General features: G+C 43.6%; 1 protein-coding gene and 1 pseudogene across 5 annotated transcripts in view; one reads left to right on the top strand and one right to left on the bottom strand.

The window, feature by feature from the left end:
• Positions 1-27,459, top strand: part of Grhl2 (grainyhead like transcription factor 2) — a 133,169-nt gene that overhangs the window by 36,735 nt on the left and 68,975 nt on the right. For all 5 annotated transcript variants that reach the window (XM_076911273.1, XM_076911274.1, XM_076911271.1 and 2 more), the window contains 6 exons: positions 263-458; positions 4,329-4,396; positions 8,705-9,095; positions 21,553-21,608; positions 24,042-24,198; positions 26,920-27,031. In XM_076911273.1, coding sequence (XP_076767388.1) covers positions 291-458; positions 4,329-4,396; positions 8,705-9,095; positions 21,553-21,608; positions 24,042-24,198; positions 26,920-27,031 — 952 coding nt within the window. In that variant the 5' untranslated portion in view covers positions 263-290. The remainder of the gene's footprint in view (positions 1-262; positions 459-4,328; positions 4,397-8,704; positions 9,096-21,552; positions 21,609-24,041; positions 24,199-26,919; positions 27,032-27,459) is intronic.
• LOC117719205 (motile sperm domain-containing protein 3 pseudogene) lies at positions 22,266-23,028 on the bottom strand (annotated as a pseudogene).

Consider the following 27,459-nt stretch of genomic DNA (forward strand, 5'->3'; position numbering starts at 1 on the left):
TCTGGAAGTGCAGGAAGCACTCGTAACCTCTGAGCATATATCTTCAAGTCCAAGCTCCCTTTTAAAGGCCATTCCTACTCTTCGTGCACAGGGAAGGTGTAAGTTGAGGCTTTAAAAGTGCAGTGTGGTGGTCATTTCTCCTTTAACATGCCTTACTCTGGGCAAACACAAATCAGGGTAACCACGTGACGTGTACAGCATCAGTGGAAAAACATGCAAAGTCCCCCAACAACGAGCCTTACCTTTGTCTTGTTTTCTACAGTAATAAAAGACTAGTGGCCTTAGTGCCCATGCCCAGTGACCCTCCCTTCAACACCCGACGAGCCTACACTAGTGAGGATGAGGCCTGGAAGTCGTATCTGGAGAACCCCCTGACAGCGGCCACCAAGGCAATGATGAGCATCAACGGAGATGAGGACAGTGCTGCTGCCCTGGGCCTTCTCTACGACTACTACAAGGTGGGTCTGGAGGGCCGGCCCTTCCTCCCCGCCTTGGGGCATCATTGCATCTTTGGCCAGATAGTACAGTCTTTGTTCTAAGTCGGTCATCTTTGGTCCCAGCCCCCCTTATGAATCCCAACTTCATATCCACAGAGAAGTTGTAATTAGGGGATTTTCTCTCTCTCTGTCTCTCTGTTTCTTGTGTGTGCGTGCGCGCGTGTGTGTGTGTGTGTGTGTGTGTGTGTATGTATGTATGTATGTGTATGTGTGTGTGCGCACGAGCATCTGTCTGCTATCTGTGTGTGTGTCTGTGTGTAGAAGCCAGAAGAGGATGGCCTGACTGGCAGGTCCCCATGTGCTGGAGTCTTTCTTACCTCCTTCCTGTCTTTTTACTTTGTGGTTAGGAGCTCGCTTTACTCAGCACTGCCACGATCAATCAGTTCAGCTGCCAACCTTTACTTGCCTCTTTTAATAAGAACCATCCTGGTGCCTCTATCTCTGCTTTCTGGGGCTCATCCCCCTGACTGTGTTGGTGATGGGCTTTCAGAAAATCCAGCCCTGACTGCCTCCATTTGTTTTTATTTTGGAAAAAAAAAAGTCCTTAAAAGTCAATATAACATGAGAAGAAATACTGGCCACACAGTAGTTTTTAAAGTGTATCTCAGGAAATTAAACAAGAAACAATAGTGGATTTTAAGTGTTGAGAATGTTGACCTGCCCTCTGGGAACTGCTGACCTGTAAAAAAGCAACAGGTGGTAGTTAGCACTTCAGGGCCTGCACTGGCTGCTGTCCTATAGATACCTCTAGCTAATGCCAGGGAGCTGGCAGGGTGCTGGGATAGTGACCCAAGAGCCCACCCCCTCCCCCTTCTTCTTCCATTGTGGGGAAATCAGGTTTGAACAAAACCACCGAGAACAATTTGACCTTGGGTCTGTCTCACCTAAGACAGAGAGCGAGGTCTTATTACCTCAGATAAATACATTATTCCCTGTTAGAAAGGGCTAGATTATTTCACTGGTTCCTTTGCTGGTGGTCTAGGTTGTTTCCCCCTCCTTAACTGGAGAGGATGTGTTGTCAAATACTGACAGACAGGTGGGCACACCTTTAATCTCAGCACTTAGAGAAAAAGGCAGATGGATCTCTGAGTTCAAGGTCAGCCAGGTTTACATAGGGAATTCCAGGAAGAGGCGTGGGAGGCGCTACACAGAGAAATTCTGCCTTGAAGGGGAAAAAAAGAGGAAGAAAATCACAAGAATGGCTTTGAAATCTGAAATGAAAACATGTTGAAGTTTATGGAGAATAGTAGAAACAGAGAACTCATTAAATCGAAATGCTTCATTTCCCGGCCTCGCCCATTCCTGACACCACCAATCAGAATGCTTCATTTTTCTGGCCTCGCCAATCCCTGGCACTGCCAATCAGAATGCTTTATTCCCGGCCTCGCCCATTTTTGGCCACCAATCAAAATGCTTCATTCCCATCCTCCCATTCCTGGCACCACCAGGCCTCTTATTGTTTTCTGTCTGTAGCTCAGAGAAAAATAGAAAAACTAATTTTTTTTTTTTTGTTCTTTGTTGTTGTTTTTTTAATGACAGCAAAGTAATTGAAATTTGACAGTTTTAGCAATTAAAAAAATGTATTGACTCATCGTTAAAATGTTCCTGTTTTAAATATACAGGTAATGACAGTTTCGGACTTTTATGAACAATATGACAACAAATAGTTTTAAAAGGCTTAAAGGAATATATCGATATATTTAGAAGAAATATGTTGTTCTTAATTTTTTTGTTAGTAAATTTACTTAGCGCGCATGTGCGTGCGTGCGTGCGTGCGTGCGTGCGTGCGTGTGTGTGTGTGTGTGTGTGTGTGTGTGTGTGTGTATGTGTTGGGGTGGGTGGGTCTCGCGTTTGTGTGCTTTGCTGCATATACCAGGCTGGCTGGCCCTTGGGCCTCTGCCTGCTTAGCCTGTCTCTACCCCAGATTCACAGTAAGAAAGTTGAATCACAGATGTGCGTCTCTGGATCTAGCCTTTGATGTGCGTTCTGGGACCCGGCTGGGGTTACCAGGCCAGTAATGGTCCTTTACCCACTCTGTCACCCTTCTTGCCCCCATGTTATTTTAATTATACTTTGTTGTTGTTGTGAAATGGCCATAATTTTAAATACTTGATTTTGGTGGCATATTGGGTTTCTATTAGTGAAAAAGAGAAGTGTGCCTTGAGACACAAGTAATTAGTTTACAAAGGAACATATTTGGTTTACCACAGGGTCAGGGGATACTTGAGCAACTGAATATGGGCAGTCGAATGCTGGGACTTGTGGTACTGGGTGTGTTTTCTCCTCTGTATACATTTGCAAACATCGAGATTCAAGCTCAAATCTGGCCATAATATTTAGAGGTGCAAGGTAGAAAGTTTACGCAAAACTGACATTATATCCAAATCTACTTTCTTTCTCTTGTTAAATAACTGTCTCCTAAGTCATAGGATTCCTTACATTGCGTGCAAGATTTACTATCTTTTTGTTTGAAACATTTTAGTGCCTAAGAAAAGAACTAGTCTTTTTGTTGTTGTTTTGTTTTGATTTCTTTTGAGGCTGGGTCCTTCTACATAACTCTGGCTGTCCTGGAACTTGCTATATAGTCCAGGCTGGCTTCAAAAATCAGATATCCTCCTGCCCTCTGCCTCCCAAGTGCTGGGATTAAAGGTGTTTGCCACCAAGCCTGGCTAGAACTAGTCTTATTTCATTTGAACAGTATGTTCTAGTGATCACGCTCAGGCCTCTTTCAGGTCTCTAAGAGTTAACTGTCCTGTTGAGGATGGATGCCTTTTCTCAAAGTTGATGAAATACGGTAATTCTCTTTTTTTAAACTATAAAATTTGGAAGTTAAATTATTCCAACATTTGCTGTCGAATTATCATAGTACATGTGAAATGGTTCTTTTTGTCCACCAGGGACCTTGTGGGGCTCTTCAGAGAGTCCGTTCTGAGGCATAAACAAAGCGGGCAGAGCTTTCTGTAAGCAACTACCCATATTTCAGCGTGGACTGGAGCCTGGGTGGTCAGACTCTAGGTTTCCTGACCCTGGCCCCGCCTTTGCCACGGCCCCGCCTTTGCCGCTTCCATCCTTCAAGCTCTTGGGTTTTATATGCTTCTGGCTGAATGGGAGCCATAGAACTTCCTTGAGGAATTTAGAAGGAAGTTTGCCACAAATGTGTCTTTGTCTCAAAACAGTGAGAGTATTTGTTCAGAAGAAACTCTTCAAGGTTAGCCAGAAGAAAGCAAACAAACAAACAAGTCCAAAATCGAATGCAAATGCAAAAAAATTCTACATATCAACCAAATCCATTCCATTTATCTGCACATCTGGAGGTAGTGAAGCCTCCCCTCTCCCAGAGGACTTTTCAGTATAATGTGTCAGCTGGCACGCTGGCATCACGGTTAGGGATGAGTGCATCAGAAAGACTGGAGTGGTTAGGGCATGTTCCTTTTAGATGCTGGGTATCTCAGGAGCTGAACTCTCAGGCCCTGTCCAGTGTCTTCCCCAACCCCTCATCAGCCTGGTGCCCAGCTCCAGAAGGGAAACTTATGCCATGTTCTCAGTGGGTTGATCTTTCAAGCCCATCTCTACTTCCCCATACACGTGGCTCTTTCCCTCACCCATTCCTAAGGCTGGGAGCACATAGCAGAGTCTCCTAGGTCAGCAGCAGCATGGCGACCATGAGCCTATGTTGGTCACTGCTTTGTCTCTGGTTCCTCTTAACCATTTTCTGACAATAGTAACCTTCACTTTCAAAAAAAACACTCCCCATAGTTTCTTTGCCTGTGTTGGTATCTCCATCTGCACGTGGTCAGTAAGGCTGTCTGACAGTTTACTGCTGGTTTTCAGGTTCCTCGAGACAAGAGACTTCTGTCTGTGAGCAAAGCAAGTGATAGCCAAGAAGACCAGGATAAAAGGTATGATGCTAGGGGCTCTGTTTGCCTCCTAGAAAAACTCTCTATTGTTTTTGAAAAAAAGAAGCCAGGCTTGGGAAGCAGAGGCAGGTGGATCTCTGGATTTCAGGTCAACCTGATCTACTTATTGAATTCTAAGCAGCCGCGGCTACATAGAGAGATCTTGTCTCAAGCTGTCCACCCCCAACACGGCCCTGAAGAGTGGCTTACTGGTTTAGTTGCTTTTGCTCAGAACGTGGGTTTGATTCCCAGTGCCCACATGGTAGTTTACAACATTCCTAACTACAGTTTTTAGCAGCCTGGACCAAAACTTGTTCTCTTGCTAGGAACAGTAAATGGCATATTTTTGCCTGTGCATCCAGAGGGTCTTTAGCAAGTTCCCTGATGAGGGAGTTAAAACTCAGGAGATTGGCAGTAAGAGCTTGCTGTTGAATGCAGCTTTCTGCCCAGCCCCACACTTTCCTGGAGTCTGGCCCTGAAGGGAAGGATTGTTCTGAATCCATGGGGGTGGGGTGGGGTGGGGAACTGCTTGAGACTGGGGAGCTCTTAGCACCATCAAGATGTTTTTTTTTTTTTGTTTTTTTTTTTTGTTTTTGTTTTTGTTTTTGTTTTTGTTTTTGTTTTTGTTTTTCAAGACAGGGTTTCTCTGTATAGCCTTGGCTGTCCTGGAACTCACTCGGTAGACCAGGCTGGCCTCGAACTCTGAAATCCGCCTGCCTCTGCCTCCCAAGTGCTGGGATTAAAGGCGTGCGCCACCACCGCCCGGCCACCATCGAGATGTTAGAAGACCATATATCATCCTGCCTGACAGGATGAAGCCTGTCGTGTACCTTTCAGTTGTGACTCAGACTGTTCCTCCATCCTGTCTCAGCAGACTTTCATGCTTGCTCTGTGGTCAGGAGTGACTGGAGTGTCCCTTCTCTTCTGGATAGGATCATGGAAAGGAAAGGACCAGAAGGGACTGAAATGCTTTGCTCGGCTACTGCCCCATAAATCACCCCACAAGTCACCCATCGAGTCTCCGCCCCTGCAGTGGGGTGGACTGGGGTTCCTGCTGGAGATTTACACTTTGTTTTAATTATCCATTTGGGGAGTTGTAGTTTTGAAATTGTGGTATCAAGTCTTAAAGTTAATACTATTCTAGAAGTGTAGTTTACCATACTGTATGGTTCCTGAATCTATGAATATTTTATACTAGTAATTTGACTAGATTTATACAGCTCTGAAGTTTGCTTTTTTCATTTGATAATAAGAACTCTGAAAGATATTTTGGCTTGTACGTTTTACTTAGAATTCATGTTTTTGTATTAAGTAGAGAATGAATAAATCTGGCCTGAAATAGATTAAAGAGGAGTTTGAATGTTTTGGCATAGTCAGTAATACTGTCCGGAAAGAGTGCCTGGTAGCTAGTGGGTGATTCCTGTGTTTAGCAGTCAGCATGGAAGAACCCATTTACAGCCAATCTGCAGGGTGTTATCCAAGGATATTGATGGTCGTGGATGAGATGGGTTAGGGAAGTCCTGAATTGTCAGTAAAAAGAGGAAGGAATGCCCAAGGGCTTTTACTATGTTAATCTTGTTTGGATCCACTAAGGTGGTCCTGTTATGGCAACATTTTTTTTTTCCTGTTTGTTTTTTAACACTAATTTTATAATGGACTCTTTTTTTGAGGGAGCATCTATTAACATTCCATAAAGTATTCAGAACAGTGGGCCTTATGAAATACCGATGCAAACGGGTGGTCTGAATTTTGGCATCCTTTGGCTCTGTGGATTCACATAAAACATAATGCCTAACTCCTCCCCGTGTCTTCCGTGTGAGCCACTCTGTTATTTGACCACGAGAACAGCTCACTGCTCAAAGCCATGGTATGTGTAGACGATAGATTTCAATCCTTGGGAAGTTAGCTTTCAGGGTCAACGCTGCAGGTTTGCAAGCCTCAGATGGCCAGGTATCTTTCTTTATGTAGACCCATTTTTTTTCTAAAGCATCACTTTGAAGTTCTAGATGGAAAAATCAAAGCAAAAATCACCAACGCTTGCTTGGTAGTAAGCGCAGAGACTATTGGATTTCTTTCTTTATCGAATGAAACTGGGAGAGTTTTGATTCTTGAGAAAACCACTTTTATTCAAACATTTGTTTCTTGCAACGAAATATGCCAATTGACCCCAAATAGCACATGCTACAAAAAGTAACTCAAGTTCGCAGCAAAGGTGAGGGTCGATAAAAAGCATGTACTTTCTCTGGTCTATTGAGAGCCATTCACAAATGCTCCTCCTTCCCCCACCTTAATTGAGTGTTAAGATTAAGATCATTATAAATATGTGTTCTTTCTCTCTCTTCTCTCTCTCTCTCTCTCTCTCTCTCTCTCTCTCTCTCTCTCTCTCTCTCTCTCACAGTAACCTCACAATTCCTTGTTACTCCTGCTTGCTACCCAAATTCTTTAATATAAATGGAAGTATTTCATTATATCCTGCCAAAACTTAACTTTCTAAACCGTTTTCTTTCTCTGTACCACAGAAGTGGCCGATGAGCTCATTCTGTTTAAGCCCACTTAAATATTTCTGTAAACCCTAAAATAGTTAAGTGGTGAAACATCCACAGTCTGCTATTTCTCAGTTGATGAAAATACTACAATAATAATTTCTTATTTTGTTTCACAGAATAGTGAGAAAAGCATTTTTCCTACCAACTTTTCAAATCACCATGCCTATCTTCCCTCTCTTTGGTTGAGACAAGGTTTCACTCAGTAGCCCGGGGTTAGCCTGGAATTCAGTAAGTAGCCCAGGCTAGCCTCAAACGTGAGTAATCCTCCCATAACTTCCCAACTTCTCTGATTGCAAGCGTGAGCTGCCACGGTGACCTTTTTCTCCTTTTGAGACTTCCTGTCCAGACACTGAAGTGCAGAGAACAGCTCCAGGCCTCTGTCCCACGGAGCATATGGCGGTGATAGGCTTTTGCTATTCTTCCTTGATCTCTACTATGTTCCTTTCAACCACCTTCAAAACCCCACTGTTACTGGGCACACCTGAAGTCACAGCGCTCGGGAGGCAGAGGCAAGCTGATCTCTGTGAGTTCAAGGCCAGCCTGGTTTACAGAGTGAGTTCCAGAACAGTCAGCACTACACAGAGAGTCCCTGTTCTCAAACAACAAAGCAAAGCAAAAACAAAACAAAACAAAACAAAACAAAACAAAACAAATGAACAGGCAAGCAAGCAAGCAAACAAACAAAAAAACCCCAAGTCTACAACAAAATGCAAACAAGAATCCCACTGTCAAATTATCCCGTCTACTTCTCACTTGAATTTCTAACATTAAATCTATGTATTTTATTACATAAGCTTAAAACCTTATCAGCAGCTAATTAGCAATATTAAATATTAGCAAATTCACAGTCTGTAGTCAGCTGCCTCAAAAGTTAGAGCGCCTCATACATCACTTAGATTTATTCAAGTTAAGATCCAAATAGTACCCTATAATTCCTACCTATCATGTTTAGGCGTTCACATTCTATTGATTTACCTAAGACAGTGTTTCACTGTGACACCCTGGCTGGCTTGGAACTTCCGACACAGACCAGGCTGGCCTTGAACTTGAGGGTCCCACCGACCTCTGCCTCCTGAGTGCTGGGATTAATGGCATGCGCTATCAGGCAGGACTGGTCATTAGGATTTTAAAAGTCCCTTTTAATCTAGACCAGTCCTTCCATGCTTCCTCCTCTTGTGCTTTTGCCTTGTTGATAACTTTCCCGTGTCCTTAAGGGAACCCCCTCCCTGTGTCTTACTGGCCGGTCTTGATATTCAGTCTCCCAGCTTCTATTTCCTGAGAGCTGACGTCAGCAGTCAGTGACAAGTTTAGGACTACCTTTCTACATTTTGTTTGTTTGTTTTAAAAGTAGCACTTGTGTTTCGTAGAGGGCTGAAACTTCACTCTACAGGGACACATGTACTGAATTGTCTTAGTTCTAATGACACAAAGATCCATGGCACCCCATTGTAAAGTTCCTCTCAGTCCTTCTGCTCTGATTTAACAGGGTGGCCGCCTGCATTGTTTGTTTGTTTCAATTTATTTATTTATTTATTCATTTTTATTTTATGTACATTGATATTTTGCCTGCATGGCCGTCGGAGGGTGTCAGATTCCTTTGAACTGGAGTTGCAGACAGTTGTGAGCTGCCTTGTGGGTGCTGGGAATTGAACCGGTGTCCTCTGGGAGAGCTCTTAACTGCTCTCTCCAGACCCTACACTGTCTTATCAGTTTTCAAAGTGGACCTTTATTCTTATTTTATCCTGTTTCCGGTCTGAACACACAGAAACTGCCTTGGCACCAGTGAAGGCCAGATCAATTTGAGCGGAGGCGAGAACCGAGTGCAGGTTCTGAAGACTGTCCCAGTGAACCTTTGCCTAAGTCAAGACCACATGGAGAATTCCAAGCGCGAGCAGTACAGCGTGTCCATCACCGAGAGCCCGGCCGTCATCCCCGTGTCAGGCATCACGGTGGTGAAAGCCGAGGATTTCACGCCTGTGTTCATGACGCCCCCGGTGCACTATCCCCGTGCGGATGGCGAGGAGCAGCGCGTGGTTATCTTTGAACAGACTCAGTACGACCTGCCCATAGCCAGCCACAGCTCCTATCTCAAGGACGACCAGCGCAGCACACCTGACAGCACCTACAGTGAGAGCTTCAAGGACAGCACCTCTGAGGTGAGCCCAGCTCCCAAGCCCAGAACGCCAATCTCCACTTTCCGTTCACGAGATTAAATGAGATTGAGTTTCTCTACTCTCGTTATTTTTAAGGTTTTGTTGGTAATTTGGTATTTTGAAACATGTGGAGGAATATTTCTGTCTTGTCTCTTAGGTGATGTTTTAAGTTTTTATGAGAGGTTAGGAGAAGCTTTAAAGGGTTTATCTCCTTGATCTTTTTTGAACTTTCCAAATGGTAGACACTAAAAATGTTATATGTCCATTCTTCCTTTTAAAAAATAGTATAGGTCTTGGCAGCTTTTAGCAGACTGACATTGGTTGCATTTGCCATCCAGTGGGCTTTTACTTGTGTGTACTTTCTAACAGATTGAGAGGTCAAATTTCTCTCAAGCCCTCACAAATGTCACACAAGTACTTCTGTTTATCCACTTGTGTTAGATTCACACGTTCTAAATGCATAAACTTAGAATTTTGATAATTATCTTTGTCTGGGCAGTCAGTGTTGGAACACCACTTAGAAAGTTTTTACCCTAAAACAAGCCTCTGGCCTTGAAGTCCTCCCCCTCTTGGCTCCTGACAGTCAGGAATCTGTCAAGGTAGTGTTTCTTTTTTTAACATTCCATGTAAATTGAATGGAATATAATCTTTTACGTTGTCCTCTTTCATTTATCATAGTTTTGGATTTATTTGTTTATTCTTATGGGTAAACAGTTTATATTTTTCAATTGCTGGTCAGTCTTCCAAGGTGAGTGAATATCACAATTTATTTAAGAATCCATTAATTGGTGGGTATTTGCTCGCTTTCAGTTTGGTGTTATTGTGCTTAATGCTTTTCTAAACAGACTGGTGTATGCTTTAATAAGTGGACTTGTTCATTTATTTCATGTAGGTATCTGCGGCTGGAGTTACCTGCTGGACTGTGGGGTTTATATATACTGTCCCAGGGGTATACATATAGCATTTGTAAGTTAGCTTCATTCAGTGATGTAACAGTCATTTGTGTTTTCCACACCCTTGCAAAATGATTAGTCTGCTTAACTTCAGGTATCTTAGTGACTATTTGCCCATTTTGGTTTCAATTTGCAATTCTCTGATGTCTTGTGAGACTGTGTGTTGTTTCATGTGATTTGCCTTTCTTTGTATCTTATGTGGAGTGTCCAAGTCTCTGGGCAATTTATGTTTCTTTTATTAAGCTGTAAAGGGTTCTTTAGGTAACAGGAATGGATATAAGCCTTTATCATCTGTATGCTTTTAATCCCAGAGTCCTTTTTTTCTTAATTAGGTCATTTTAAAGAGTATAGGTATATAAACAAATCAATTTTATCTAATCAAATTTGTCTTTTCTAGTTGATGCTTTTAAATGTTAATATTTTTTTCTAACCCAGTGTCTCAACAATTTTCTCCTGTGTGTCTAAACCAGTGTCTCAACAATTTTCTCTTGTATGTTCATTTGAATGTGTGTATTAACCATTTTCCCATGTGTGTGGTTAAACCAGTATCTGAACAGTTTTCTTGTATGTGCATTTCTAGACAGCTGATCCACTTAAAAATAATTTTATAATCTAAATTTATATATTTATTCTTTTGGAGACAGGGTCTATATAGCCCTGACTGTCCTGGAACTTGATATGTAGACCAGATTGTCCTCAGACTCACAGAGATGCCCACCTGCCTCTTCTTCTCCACTGCTAGGATTAAAAGCATGTATGCACCAATATACCCGACTCTAAATGTGCTTTTATCGTTATTAGCATTATTAATTTATTATTAAGATTTTATGTATCATCATCATCATTATTTTTGAAGATAGGGTTTCTCTGTGTAGCCCTCCCTGACTGTCTTGGAACTCATTCTGTAGACCAGTCTGGCTTCAAACTCACAGAGATCTGACTGCTGGGGTTAAATGTGTGCACGCCACCATTTTCTGGTCGTCGTCGTCTTCTTTTTCCCTTTCTCCTTCCCCTTCCTCTTCCTCTTCTTCTTCTTCTTGGTATGTGTGTGTGTATGTGCATTCATGTGTGCACATGCATTTGGAGGTCAGAGCACAACTTTTGAGAGTCCTTTCTTTCCACCATGTGGATCTTGGAGATTGAACTCAGCTTGTCAGACTTGGCAGCCCACACCTGCTGAGCCATCTCACAGTATGAAGCAAGGCTCGAGGTCCCATGGTAAACTGATGTATACTGTCGTTGTTCAGTGCCATTTATTGATTTTGAGAAGATATTCTTGTGTTCATTTACTTGCTATGAAATCTTTGTAGAATGTCTACTGGTGATCTCTTTGTGGGCTACCTCTCTGATTCCTGACCTAGAATGGGCAATGAACACGTGCTTTTATGTCATTCAGGGGCAGTACCCCAGACAGGAAATAAATGGCATTGGCTTTTTTGACTTTCAGCTTATCCATGCCCATAAAAGTAGGGTGTGGGGGATGGCTGGTTTCCCAAGGAGAGGTAAGTAACATTGGCAGATGCTGAGTGCCCTCATCTGGCTTCCTGTTCAGAGCCAAGGGGACAGAAATACCCAAGAGCCACAGGCCACATCTGATGATAGCTAGCTATACTGTAACAGGGCAGAAGGATGAATGGGCTGCATACATGTGATAGATGGCTAGTCTGCATACATGTGATAGATGACTAGTCTGCATACATGTGATAGATGACTAGTCTGCATGCATGTGATAGATGACTAGTCTGCATGCATGTGATAGATGGCTTATCTGCATACGTGTGATAGATGACTAGTCTGCATACATGTGATAGATGGCTGGGCTGCATACATGTGATAGATGGCTAGTCTGCATGCATGTGATAGATGACTAGTCTGCATACATGTGATAGATGACTAGTCTGCATGCATGTGATAGATGACTAGTCTGCATGCATGTGATAGATGGCTTATCTGCATACGTGTGATAGATGACTAGTCTGCATACATGTGATAGATGGCTGGGCTGCATACATGTGATAGATGGCTAGTCTGCATGCATGTGATAGATGGCTAGTCTGCATGCATGTGATAGATGACTAGTCTGCATGCATGTGATAGATGACTAGTCTGCATGCATGTGATAGATGACTAGTCTGCATGCATGTGATAGATGGCTTATCTGCATACGTGTGATAGATGACTAGTCTGCATACATGTGATAGATGGCTGGGCTGCATACATGTGATAGATGGCTAGTCTGCATGCATGTGATAGATGGCTAGTCTGCATGCATGTGATAGATGACTAGTCTGCATGCATGTGATAGATGACTAGTCTGCATGCATGTGATAGATGGCTTATCTGCATACGTGTGATAGATGACTAGTCTGCATACATGTGATAGATGGCTGGGCTGCATACATGTGATAGATGGCTAGTCTGCATGCATGTGATAGATGGCTAGTCTGCATGCATGTGATAGATGACTAGTCTGCATGCATGTGATAGATGGCTTATCTGCATACGTGTGATAGATGACTAGTCTGCATACATGTGATAGATGGCTGGGCTGCATACATGTGATAGATGGCTAGTCTGCATGCATGTGATAGATGACTAGTCTGCATGCATGTGATAGATGGCTTATCTGCATACGTGTGATAGATGACTAGTCTGCATACATGTAATAGATGGCTGGGCTGCATACATGTGATAGATGGCTGGGCTGCATACATGTGGTAGATGGCTAGTCTGCATGCATGTGATAGATAGCTAGTTTGCATACATGTGATAGATAACTAGTCTGCATGTATGTAATAGATGGCTGGGCTGCATACATGTGATAGATGGCTGGGCTGCATACATGTGGTAGATGGCTAGTCTGCATGCATGTGATAGATGGCTGGGCTGCATGCATGTGATAAATTGCTGGGCTGCATACATGTGATAGATGGCTAGTCTGCATGCATGTAATAGATGGCTGGGCTGCATACATGTGATAGATGGCTAGTCTGCATGCATGTGATAGATGACTAGTCTGCATGCATGTGATAGATGACTAGTCTGCATGCATGTGATAGATGACTAGTCTGCATGCATGTGATAGATGGCTTATCTGCATACGTGTGATAGATGACTAGTCTGCATACATGTGATAGATGGCTGGGCTGCATACATGTGATAGATGGCTAGTCTGCATGCATGTGATAGATGGCTAGTCTGCATGCATGTGATAGATGACTAGTCTGCATGCATGTGATAGATGACTAGTCTGCATGCATGTGATAGATGGCTTATCTGCATACGTGTGATAGATGACTAGTCTGCATACATGTGATAGATGGCTGGGCTGCATACATGTGATAGATGACTAGTCTGCATGCATGTGATAGATGGCTAGTCTGCATGCATGTGATAGATGACTAGTCTGCATGCATGTGATAGATGGCTTATCTGCATACGTGTGATAGATGACTAGTCTGCATACATGTGATAGATGGCTGGGCTGCATACATGTGATAGATGGCTAGTCTGCATGCATGTGATAGATGACTAGTCTGCATGCATGTGATAGATGGCTTATCTGCATACGTGTGATAGATGACTAGTCTGCATACATGTAATAGATGGCTGGGCTGCATACATGTGATAGATGGCTGGGCTGCATACATGTGGTAGATGGCTAGTCTGCATGCATGTGATAGATAGCTAGTTTGCATACATGTGATAGATAACTAGTCTGCATGTATGTAATAGATGGCTGGGCTGCATACATGTGATAGATGGCTGGGCTGCATACATGTGGTAGATGGCTAGTCTGCATGCATGTGATAGATGGCTGGGCTGCATGCATGTGATAAATTGCTGGGCTGCATACATGTGATAGATGGCTAGTCTGCATGCATGTAATAGATGGCTGGGCTGCATACATGTGATAGATGGCTAGTCTGCATGCATGTGATAGATGACTAGTCTGCATGCATGTGATAGATGGCTGGGCTGCATGCATGTGAAAGATGGCTAGTCTGCATGCATGTGATAGATGGCTAGTCTGCATACATGTGAAAGATGGCTAGGCTACATACACATGTAATAGATGACTACATACATGTGATGGTTAGTTTACTTTCATGACAGCCTCTGCCTTGCAATAGTAAGTTCACTCTCACTCAGTTCTGGAGGTTAGTTTGTTCATGAGGGCTGACCTCATGACCCATCTCTCAACACTCCTGTGTTGGAAATCAAGTTCTTACATGTCACACCAAAGCAGCAGCATTCTGAGTGACAATCATGATTGTCATCCAGGTTTTCTTAGTGAGGAAGGTAAGGCAGAAAGGGCACGAATGTTAGTCATTGCAGCTAGTAGGCAAAGTGTCCCCTCCAACGCCTGTCTCCTCGACTCTCAGCTCTCAATCTGGAGAAGCATCTGTGGTCTCACAGAGAGTCTCATTAGTTGTACTGCACAACACAATGACCCACCCAATGTTTGTTTAGAATCTTAGTGTCCCTTATCTATCTCTACAGGCATTGTTTATCTTTCAGGTAGGGACCAGAGACAACATGTTGGCCAGCAGCAGTAGCTGTCAAAGGGGCTCTAGTAACCCCGCCCCTACCACTGGCACCAGATGCTTACGAGTGCCTGCTACATTCTCTGAACTCCAGAGTGACTGCAATCAGAGCTAAGAAATTCTCTGCCCTTAGGGGCTATCATATTGCTTTAAATTTGGTAGTTTTACAACTACACTTTTAATGACCTTGTAATAAAAAGGGGAAAAAAAATCTGCCATTCTGCTTCTTATGTGACATCACGTAAGATCAACAACAATCTTTTGTAGTTTTTAAATGGAGTAAAGGATCTTGTAGTCTGATAGTGTTGAATACTTGACTCACCCCCAAGTACTCAGGGGTACTGTTGGAGAAAAGCAAATAGCTGAAACCATCATTCAGTCCCATGGGAGGTTGGCGATTTTTCCATGGGAGGATTGCCATTGGCCTAGTCACGGAAGGGTGTGTGGCTGTGGACCAGGGCACTGAACTATTTGGGGGATATGTTATCAGATATGAGTGTGATTTAGATAAAGAAGGTTGTGAGAGGAAGCTATTGTATTGGGGGCTTGGTTTGGAGTCCTTGAGTTAGCAAACTTGCGGGACACCAAAGGGAACTCTGCTCACCCCAGTCAGCTCTTCTCTCCTCTTGGAGAAAGCAGTGTTTGCTTTGCAGATTTTATTTCTGCTGAAGGGAATTGAGTAGGGTGATCTGTGGACCTGTGATCTCTACGGATCCATGATCTCTACGGACCCATGGTCTCCTTGCCAGGTGGTTGTGAGCATGAGTGTGAAGTTGTTCACCAGGAAAAGCTGATTAAAAAAAACTTGTCTAAAAACCAGTAGTTCTTTTCAGGAAACTACATAGAAATGTCTGTGACTCTGGCTCAGTTGACCGTGTTCATTTGCCGTTGGAGAGTATGGGGGCGGAGGGGGTGGGGGTGGGGAGGATGGCGGGGGTGGGGGGAAGGTGTTGAGTTGGATCTTGTCAAGATGTGATAAGAACCTGGGGATCTCTGTAATTGTTGCTCTGGAGGTGACTAGGAGTCTGCCATGGCTGGCTAGGGGTGTCTTTGCTCAGAAGAGCCTTGGCTTCTGTGGGTAGCTGTGCTGTTGTGACGTGGCGATCAGCTGAGGATGCTGCCTCTTAATGTCAGCTGTGTTTGTGTTACACTGGAAGCATCAGTGTTAGGAAGCCAGGAAATAGCATGGGCTCTAATCATTGGTCGTGATGTACTGTCACAGACTGCTCTAGCACCATGATAACACAGTTTGTAGTGGGGATTGAACTTGGCCCTGCACATGCTAGGCAAGTGTGAGCTACATCCCAGACTTGGGTGTCTGTCTGTCTGTCTATCTATCTATCTATCTATCCATCCATCCATTCATTTATGAATCTATTTAATTTATTCATTATCTACTCATTTATTTTAATTTTAATTTATTCATTATCTACTCATTCATTTATGAATCTATTTAATTTATTCATTATCTACTCATTTATTATTTTTGTGGACTATTCTTTCTGGACTAAAATGGGACCTGCTCTGAGATTTTTTTTTTAGCTTTTAGATCTTTTTTTTTTTTTTAAGATTTATTTATTATGTATATAGTGTTCTACCTGCATGACAGAAGATGATACCAGATTCCATTACAGATGGTTGTGAGCTACCATGTTGCTGGGAACTGAACTGAGGACCTCTGAAAGAAGTCAGTACTCTTCACCTCTGAGCCATCTCTCCAGCCCAGGACTTGTTTAATACAGTACCTATGACGTGTAGCTCACCAGCTGACATGAAGAGAATGCTCAGTATAAATGGGCAGATGATCAAACTGAACGAAGGCAAGTGGGGAAGGCATCGCACGGTTTAGCTGTGTCTGACTTCCCCACAGATAGTGGATCCTTGTCTCTGTGGACTATTCTTGGCAGGTGTCTTCTCTTTGCCACTCACAGTAAGAACAAAACTAGAATGCTAACAGTCTTTTTACTATGCTGGGATGAGTACACCGGAGGCAGGGGCAGGCGGATCTCTGGTCTGTAGAGCGAGTACAGCCAGGGATACACAGAAAAACCCTGTCTTGAAAAACAAACAACAACAACCCCCCGCCCCCGCCCAAGAAACAAACATAGCTGATGTGCAAGTGTCAAATATACATTATTACACATTTTAACTTGAAATAGATTTTTTTCTTTATATAGTATGTTCTGACCACTGTTTCCCTCCCTCATGTCCTCCTGGATCCTCCTCACTTCCCCACTCATCTGACACCATGACTTCCCTTTACAGAAGGATCAGTCAAATAAAACAAACCAGAATAAAACAAAGGAAACAGACAGAGGGAAGGAAAAACATCAAAGAAAAAGCATAAGAAACACACATACATGTACACACATATACGTACATGCACACACACTTGTAGACACACATACCACACACATATACATGTAGACACACATTTAGATACATACATAAGCACACACATGTAGACACACACATACACATGCATATACACATACATACATAGACACGTGCACACATATACACATGCACACACATATACACATGTGCACACACAAATGCACACATATGCATATGTAGACATACATGTAGATACACAACACAGATATATACATGCACACATGCACACACATACACATATATACACACATGCACACATATACACATATACACATGCACACACACATGTGTAGACACACACACATATATATACATGCACACACATGTAGATACACACACATATGAGGGGGAATAGAGAGAAAGAGAGATCCCATAAAAACACAAAAATTAAAATATTTAAGCCAAGGATCAATAAGGTTAAAAAATATTAAAAATGCCCAGGCAAAGCATTCTGAAAGAAAAATCCCCTAAAATACCATTGAGTTGTTTTGAGCTGCCTGGGCATGGGCCTGCACTTACATGAGGCTGGGCATCAGCCTGCACTTACATGAGGCTGGTCATGGCCTATGCTTACATGAGACTGGTCATGGGCCTGCACTTACATGAGGCTGGGCATGGCCTGCACTTACATGAGGCTAGACGTGGCCTGCACTTACATGTGGCTTGTATACCCACTATCACACACACCTTTGTTACTAACTCCAGATGAGTGCAGAATCCGTGATGTTTTGCATGAAACCATGGTGAAGTACAGTGATCTGTGTGTGCTGGCCTTTTTATCATGTTGTGAGTAGTATTCAGAGTTCACATGGAGTGGTTGGCCCTGACAACTGTGATCAGAAACCCCAATGAAGCATTTGGATTCTAGTTCTCATTCATAAGTTATTGTGTTCATGCAGCCAAGTCACCATGTAAATGAGTGTGATGTTTTCTAAGTGGACTATTTACTTACTATCTATCTATCTGTCTGTCTGTCTGTCTGTTTATTTATTTATTTATTTATTTATTTATTTATTTATTGCAGGGTTTTTCTGTGTAACAGCCCTGGCTGTCCTGGAACCTGCTCTGTAGATCAGGCTGGTCTTGAACTCATATAGCAAGAGCCACCTGCCTCTGCCTCCAGAGTGCTGGGATCAAAGGCATGTGCCATCACCACCTAGCTTCTCTTAGTTTTAAAAAAGATTCTAAAGATATAGCACAGGATTAAAGAAAAATTAACATTGAAGATAATCACACACTTGTGTTGTGGTTAATACTGTTTTGTGGCTTTGCTATAGCCCCGTTGTTGAGTCTAAATATCTATTAGGGGTTTCTACCCTGCTTCAGACCACATTGTTCCCCCAGATAAGACACAGAAACCTTTCAATTTATGAGTTTAAAAGCTCTAGATCCGGGCAGATACCAACTTCTATGCTATTTTGCCTACTTCCCTGTGGCGTTCCCTGAGACATCACTTGCCATATTCTGTCTGGCCGGCTCCTACTCCGTCAGGCCAGCCCTCGTGGCCGTGAGCTCATGATCTACCTACCCCATAGTGACTTCTTTCCTTCTCTCTGTTTCTCTCCTTCTCATCCCTGCCTAAGATCCAGCTCTGGAACCTCTGCCCTGCCTCCCTCTCTTCTGCCCAGTGGCAAGGTTTACACAATAAAAGCTGGTGTTCCCGGGATGAGAATCTCCCTTGGGGCGGGGGGGTGGGGGGGGGGGCACAGTACATCTTGGGGGCCATTATTTAGCATTTGAATATGTAGTGGCACCAGGCCAACCCTACACACTTGGCATCTGCTATTCTTTTTCTTTTCTTCTTTTTTCTTGCACATAGACATTTATGTCCTGGAGCAGAATTCTGTTTTGTCTCCATTAATTTTCAGTGTTTGTGAGTCTAAGTTCTCACAGTATCATATGTACACAAGTCATTTAAGAGAGTTAAAACAGGGCCTTCACGAGTCCAATGTTTTAAGCCTACTGTCCTATCCTCAGGCTGCCAAGCTTGATGGTGCAGAGAGATTCATACAGCCCTGCTCAGGCAGTAACATGGACAGACTCTGGGCTTCATGCAGCCCTGAGTAACACTGACTTGTAGGGTCATAACAGTCCTGCTCAGTAGCACGGACTCGAAGTGGTCGTTGGGATTGTTGCAGCGTCCTTGAAGCACAGATCTTGGAAATTCATCCTTCCATTAAAGTCAAAATTTCTTAATTCAAACTTATTTTAACAATGGACATTTTCAATTTTGTGCCTTCCAATAGGGTAAGTTGATAGCTAGATTTAACAACTTATTGTTTAAAATGTGGCTAGTTGACTGGGTAACTGAACGTTAAAGTTTTTGTTAACTTGAGCTGCTATAGCACACATGGCTACTACACTGCACTCTGAGACCCAGATGGCCAGTTACCCGATTCTTAATCTGACCAAAACCGGGTCCTTGGCTCTCTGTGTGTTCCATGTTGTACTGCGGCTTTGCCTTGACTCATGGCGCCTCTCTTTACCTGGATTACTTTCTCTCAGCCTCTTCCGTCAACCCAGGTTCTTCTTAACTTTGGGATCAGACCAAAGACCACGGATGATAAGAGTCCACAGATTTTCTGTTTTCCCTGGTAACACCCACTCTCCGCTTTTCCTCTAGGATGCATGATTCCAAGATGGACTTCCATGTACAGTAGTATGTTAGTGTACTTTGATGTTCTTTGTTGTTGCTTCTTATGTGAATTTATTCCTCTCAACCAATTTTTAGAAAAGATTTATTTATTATGTACACAGTGTTCAGCCTGCATATATTCCTGCATGCCAGAAGTGGGCACAGATCTCATTGTAGATGGTTGTGAGCCATCATGTGGTTGCTGGGAATTGAACTCAGGACCTCTGGAAGAACAGTCAGTGCTCTCAGCCTCTCCAGCCCTGCTCCCCCTTATTTTTAAACAAGATTTATTTATTTTATGTATGTGAGTTCACTGTTCCTGTCTTGAGATGTACCAGAGGAGGGCATTGGATCCTATTCCAGATGGTTGTGAGCCACCATGTGGTTGCTGAGAATTGAACTCAGGACGTCTGGAAGAGCAGTCAGTGCTCTTAACTGCTGAGCCATCTTTTCAGCTCCCCCATTTTTTTTTTTTTTTTTTTTTTTTAGGCTAACACAGACTCTTAATTCTATGTTTCTTCTGGTGCCAAACAGATGGTAAAGCCCTAGAAAACTCTCACTGAAGGGTTTTCAGACTGATTGATTGCAAAAGAAACACAAACCAATACATTTGATTCTCTGTCACAATTACTCAATCAACCAATATTTGTACAGTGTGCATGGGGTCATGTAGCTGGGTAAACTCTGAGGGAAGACCGTCGTCTTGGATCTGATGAATAAGACCAGATGAGAATTGTGAATATGTCAATAGAAACTGCATAATGAATTCTGGAGGTGGTGGGTGTGGTTTGTGAAGAACATTTGAAAATAGCTGTGAGACCCTCTCCTGAGGAAAAAAAAACTCTTGAAACACTGTGCTAGGAATGGAAATAAGAGTAAGGAGGGGGGAGATTCCTCAGACAGAACTCAAAGAAAGGGTCAAGGAGGAACAACCACATATCTATGTAGGAGAACGTGTGTATGCCCCATCACCAACACTTGCTCAATATTTACCTTAAAGGTCAAGAGTTATGTGTGTGATGTTGTGTGTGAGCATGGGCCACGGCGTGTGTGGAGGTCAGGGGACAGCTTACAGATGTTAGTCCTCTTCTTCCATTTTGAGGGTTCTGGGTAATCAAACTTAGGTCCTCAGGCTTGGCGGCAAGAGCCTTCACATGCTGAGCTATCTCGCCTACCCTGGCAGGCATCAAATGATGAAACTGTGAAACTGTCTACAATGTAAACACACATGCACACACATGTGCACACACCCACCCACCCACTCACCAGGACCGGGCTGCTCTTTCTGTAACACTATCCTTATAGCCTCCTCTCTGCACATCTGTTAGCATAGATGCTTAGAGGATCCTGCTATAGTCAAGTTGTTACTATTTACTAATATTCAATACACACAAAAATGTCAGTGCTGTACATATGGTGCTTTTAGCATTTGCTAGCCTGTTTACGGTGCTCAAGCTACGAGTAGACATTAACAGAGAAAATACCTCACACTTTTATAAGTGTCAGGTAAGTGACCTATGACTTGGTCTCTGATGGTCTTACTCTAGAAATGACACTTCCAACCATTCCCTCAGACTTCCTGCTTCCAGCCACTCCCTCAGACTTCTTGCTGTGTCATCTTGTTTCTGCAATTGGTCTTCCATTAATTCTGATTTGTAACATTTGAAACAAGTGTTAGAGGGAACCAGGAACTGAAAAAAAAAAAAAAAAAAAAGGTCTATATGTCGGAAGGCAGAGCATGTGGCACCTGCACATATCTTGGAAACATACTGATTTTCCTTTCTCTGGAGATGATAAAATGATGAACTGGGAGAAGGATATGGCTACTATTACTACCGTTGTTATATTTTATATTTGCTTTTTGGTTTTGTAATATTCACATATAATTTCAGACTATTTGTATTAACTCTACCATTTAAAACTTTCAGAAATTTCGGAGTGCTTCTGTTGGTGCTGACGAGTATACGTATGACCAGACGGGGAGGTAGGTCACCAGGAAATGCATATATATGACAGACTTTAAACGTTTTTATTTTATTGTTTTATGCCTGAGGTGTTTTGCCTGTGTGTATGTCTGTACACCATGGTAAGATGGAGGCCAGAAGAGAGTGTCAGATGCCCTGGAACGGAAGTTAGAGATGACTGTGAGGTGTCATGTGGGCTCTGGGAATCAAACCTGGGTCCTCTAAAGGAGTAGCCAGTGCTCTAACCACTGGGCCATCTTTACTGCTCCAAGACTCAGACTTTTATCAAATAAGAGGAATGTTTTAAAACCTTAAGTGGTTTCTAACTCTAAAAGTTAAAATATAAATAAAACATTTAAAAAGTTTCTACCATAGAAAGTAGAGTCCCTGTAATCCTGTAAGTGGGACATTTTACACTTAATCTTAGCCAAAAGGCTGAGAGGCAATAAGAAGGGCATTTTAAAAGACCCTGTTTGTGAGTCATATTCTCTCTCTCTCTCTCTCTCTCTCTCTCTCTCTCTCTCTCTCTCTCTTGATTTTTCTTTTGATTTTTAAAATTTATTTTATTCAACTTGGAAAATGAGTATAAATCCCTGGGTGTTTGTTGTGGGGAGGCTGACAGTCAATGGATGGGCAGAAGGGAAGGAGGAGGAGCAAGGTGCAATCATCACAGTGGCTGCCTTCGGTCCCTGCCTGCGAAGGAGATTGGGTTCGGTGGGTTTGGCTAAGAGCTCAGGTCCGGAGGAGCACCATGGTGAGGAGGCCGAAGACCTTGGCCGCGACCAGCTTCTGTCCCAGGGACACATGCAGGACTTGAGGCAGCTGGCTGCCAAGTTTGTCCTGCAGTGGCAGAAGTAGGAAGGCCACAGAGATGACATGATGCCTGTCAGCAAGAAGAGCGGGAAGGAGCTGGTGGCCAGCTGCTGGGGGGCAGTCTCCTGAAGATGTCTGGCTGGGGTTGGTCCCGTCCACGCAGCAGGCCCTGGGTTGGGCACTGGCTCAGAATGTCCCTGAAGCTCCAGGGGGTACGCTGGGGCCCGAAGAATAGACGTGATGTCTTTTCTTCCAACTACTCGTCCCTCAGCCCCTTCCTCTGATACCTCAATTCGGAAACGGTCCTGGACGTCATAGTGGCCAGGGATGGGGGCCACGTGCCGTATCGCAATGTCAGTGCAGGACTGAGGCTTCACATATCCCTCTGCATCGAATACCTTATATTTGGCAGGTGCTGTACACAGAACTCGGAAGCAAAGTGCGGTTCCCGTAGGGTTGTAGGGGGTCAGCAGCTGCCGGGGTCCTCTTCTTTGGTCTGCCCTGAATACTAGGTCCGGGGGAAAGACCAGCACCGAGACAACGGGTACTGAGGAAGGAGGAGAGCCCCCCGGGACCCCCGCCCAGGGGCTCCCGACTCACCTGGTCCTGCGGCACCCCACGGCGCATGCAAGCTCTGGGCGGTCAGACATCCGAGGGCAGAGCTCAGGAGGACAAGAGGGTCTTAGAGTTTAGGGCTTGCGGTCAAAGGTTCCTCCAGTCAACTTGTTTGTCAAACTAAGGGCGCTATCTTCCCGAGAGTTCCTTTATCTGCTCCATGTCTCTTGAAGATCAAGGTGAATAACTGAGCCCAGCAGAGAGGGACTCAGAAAGTATAGAGTTTATTAATAAGTCCCTTCTATGGCGTATCCCACAGTGTAACGAAAACAAGCATTTCTGAAAGAAAAAGTTGAATAAAAAGACATGGTTCCTACCTATAATTAATTTTAAACAATTAGAAAAATCAGTGTTTTTGCTTTATGAATTACATCTTAAAAATATGAGAAGAACCATTTGAGCAAAGATCTTCAGCCTTTTCTGGAATGAGCAAGACAGTAAACAGCAGACGTACTGCTGTCTTAATAAAACTTTATTTGTAAAAGCAGGCAGTAAGCCATTTGTCATGGGCCGACACCCACAAGCCCCTGACTTGGAGTGGCCTCACCGTGAATCCTCCTGCAGGTTTCCAAACAGGAAATGGGCCAGTTTTAGGGCACATGCTATGACGTCAGCTGTTAGAAGTCGGAGGTGGATGGTCAGAATCAAGCTCCAGGGCGTTTGTGGCTAGATACAAAGGACACTGGGCAAATGTGGATGCTGAGGGGAAGCTCTGCTGCTGTTTTGAGGACAAAAGTGGGAACGAATTCCCAAGATCTACTCAGGGTTCTCTGGCATGAATTCGCCCAGCACATCCTGGACTTTTTCCTGACTTAAAACCATCTGGTTTACAAGCCACAGTTAAAAGATGTATATTGTACCAGCACCAACCTTTGGTTTGGGCTCATTGCTTTTGCTTTATTCTGTATTTTGTCTGTAAAATAGTCAATATTTGTTAATGTTCACGTAAAATACTGTTGACATGAAGCTGCTCGGGAAGGGAGGAATGTCCAGTGAACTGACTGCTCTGTGTTTTCTCTTCACAGTGGTACGTTTCAGTACACCCTGGAAGCCACCAAATCTCTCCGTCAGAAGCAGGGGGAGGGCCCCATGACCTACCTCAACAAAGGACAATTTTATGCCATCACACTCAGTGAGACTGGAGACAACAAATGCTTCCGACACCCCATCAGCAAAGTCAGGGTATGGGACACATTTCTCAAAATAAAAGTCCAGGATGGTCGACGGGGTGGAATTGCCCCCTCACATACCTGTGGAATAGCATGGAAAATTTCAGAAAGTTTGGTGCAAGAGAATCTATTGCTCATAGTTTATCATTTTAATCAGTAACCAATAAACCCCAGGGGAACAACTTGGCTGAACATGCTTTTTCACTGTACCAAGGAATCCTGCTGGCCTCTTTCATGCTTGCAGACTGTGTAGTTCTTTTCAGCCGATCTGTAGATCAGGGTATGTGTGTGGGTGCAGTGTAGCAGAGAGCATTTTCTGCCCAGTCTTGGACCATTTACAGCCCTTACAAAGCCTTCTGTAGCCCCTGCCTTACCCAGGATCCAAAAGGCGAGGTATCATTCCCACTAGTGGTAGCTTGGAGGGATTTCAGATTCATGAGTATTAATTAATCTCATTTGTGGGAAATGACATGAATTGTCGCTGTCTGTCTGCTTTGGAAGTATGCCAGTACCCGACATGCCTGCTACTGCCAGCAGGGAGGTGACAGGTAATCCATTTTTACTACAAAAACAACAATAACAGCAACAACAAAACCCTCACAACAGAGTTAGAAAAGTGTTGCAGGACGTTCCTGCTTGGTTGCAATGTAGATTTGCCTGCTCTCTTACAAACGGCTCCATGCCACTGTACCTGTGGTCCCCAGCCAGACTCTGTCCATAGTTACACCCTACTAAGCGCTTCAGCTTGAGAAGCAGGGAACCATGGCATGTCTAGAGCACAGTGTCCCCACCACATACGGGTCAACTTCCCAAGCAAGGTAAGCCCATTGGCAGTCAAAAGGTGCCCAGGGTCCACTGTGAGGAACATCAACATGTTCCAACCCTGTGGCCAGGACCATGGTGGAGGACAAACTGTATCAACAAGAATGCACTGCATCAACGAGTCACACAGTGATGGTGTCTTCCTTGTGTCAGGGATTGCACAACCGTTTTCAATAATTAATAATAATAACGGTGATAAAGCACATTGTTACAGTATGCATAACACATAAGAAAACTTGGCTTTCAGGAGCTAATCAGTGAGGTAACTAAGATGGAAGGGATTGCTGGGGTAGGTACCAGGCTGCCAGCTTCCGGACTAACTCCTCTAGGCACAAGGGTGGGCTGTGTTGTGCCATGTTTGCTTGGGGGTCTCTAGTCCTAGTCTGTATGAGGCCTTGGGTTCCATCTCCAGCACCACCGAGAAAACCAAGTACAACTAGAAACAGTGTTCTGTGAAGCTTCCGGAGGCAGGAAAAGATTTCTCCTTAGGTCCCAATCCAGATATGGCTATCTAGGAGAACACAGTTTAATCCTATGTGTAGGAGCATCACACAGCTGTCACTCTGAAAAGGTGGCAGCCACTTAAGTGACATCAGTTTGGACTTCCCCAGTGGTTCCACTTTACGGGGATCTTGGAAGTCTTTTAACATGGAAATTTGAAACCGGTGCCATGTTGTATGTCTTTAATCCCAGCACTGGGGAGGCTGAGGAAGGCAGATATCTGAAAGTTTGAGACTAGCCTTGTGTATGAAGTGAGTTCCAGTAGAGCCAGGGTTGTTACACAATTTTCTGGAAAAATCAAACACACACACACACATGCACGCACACACACCCCAAAAACAAACAAAAAACAAAATAAATAACTGGTTAATATGAAAATTTTATCTCCTTTTGTTCCATTTTGCTGGAAATGTGATCTGAACCAGGCATGACACCTCATACCCTATCATTCTAGAGCCTGAGACAGGGTCATGGTGGCCTGCATTCCAGAATGACAGAGAATATATGTAAATCTATGTAAATGAGGTCGGTTTGTAATTTAGAACTGAAGTGAGGTTTAAATTCTTATTTCTGTGATATAGAATTGGTTGCTCTAGCTCATGTAAAGGATAGCCACATTTTGTTGAAGTGCATACCTGCCCTTGTACTCTTGGGTTATGAGTTATCTGACATTTGAAATATATCAATATGAGTTTATCTCCTAACATTTTCTGTGTCTCCTGCGCAATTCTCTTATTACCTGCTCCACTCCAGCTTGAGGCACTCCCTAGGGGAGAGACGGATGTCTTCTTCTTTACAAATGGCATCAACTCCATTTAAGACAGAAAGTTTCATCAGATGTGTTTATTCCCAATGCAAACAACATGCTTCTCGGTTTTGAGCTAACCCCGTAAAATAACAGCCATGCCAAAGGCTACTTCATCTGGTTGTCCTGGTGTTGTGGTAGGAATGATGAAGGGGTTTGTTTCTATCCATGCTGTTTCCAGTGTGTGTGTGTGTGTGTGTGTGTGTGTGTGTAGGTGTGTGTGTGTGTGTGTAGGCATACATGCGCAAATACCTACAAGTAAGATAACTTCAGAAGTTGATTCTCTTCCTTTCACCCCATGTGTCTCAAAGATTTAACTTAGGCCATCAGGCTTGGAACAAACACCTTAACTCCTTGAGGCAGTTCCTTGCTGCATTCTCTAGATTTGAGGGTAGGAGGGTAGGTTTTCTCTGTGTAGCCCTGGCTGCCCCAAGACTAAACTGGCCTCAAACTCAGATCCTTCTGCCTCTGGCTTCTGAGTGCTGGGATTAAAGGCAGGAGCCACCATTCCTGGCTCTTAAATAAAAGCTACACACCAGGTGAGAATTGCTGGAAGTGGAACCCTGTGAGACAGCAGAGGATAACGGCTGCTTTTCTCTCCTGCAGAGTGTGGTGATGGTGGTCTTTAGTGAAGACAAAAACCGAGATGAGCAGCTGAAATACTGGAAATACTGGCACTCCCGGCAGCACACCGCCAAGCAGAGGGTCCTCGACATTGGTAAGCTGCCTCTCCCTCTAGGTTTTGGCAACTGGCTGGGTTGCCAAACACAGCCCAGTACATTGACCACGACAGAGGCTGTGTTAAACTCTGCTATGCCAGGAACTGAATTGTACATGTGATCTGTGACATTTGGCACAGACCAAGCTGAAAATCAGTCAGGCTCAGCAGAGAAGAAAGCTTTTTTTCTTTCTACTAGATTCAACTTATGTAATAATAATAATAATAATAATAATAATAATAATAATAATGTCTTTGTAACACAATGTCGGTTTCTAAAATATTTGCATGCTTTGTGTTTGAGCTGTATAGGCAGTAAGCAGATTGGATAAACTCTTGTCCCTTTCTGCATGGTAAAACTCAGGCCCATGAGGCTCAAGGCCCCTCACAAACAAAGGTCCTGGGATTCTAGTGACCTGTAGTCTATA

Source organism: Arvicanthis niloticus, chromosome 13 (genome assembly GCF_011762505.2).
Source record: "Arvicanthis niloticus isolate mArvNil1 chromosome 13, mArvNil1.pat.X, whole genome shotgun sequence".
Taxonomy (NCBI): Eukaryota; Metazoa; Chordata; class Mammalia; order Rodentia; family Muridae; genus Arvicanthis; species Arvicanthis niloticus.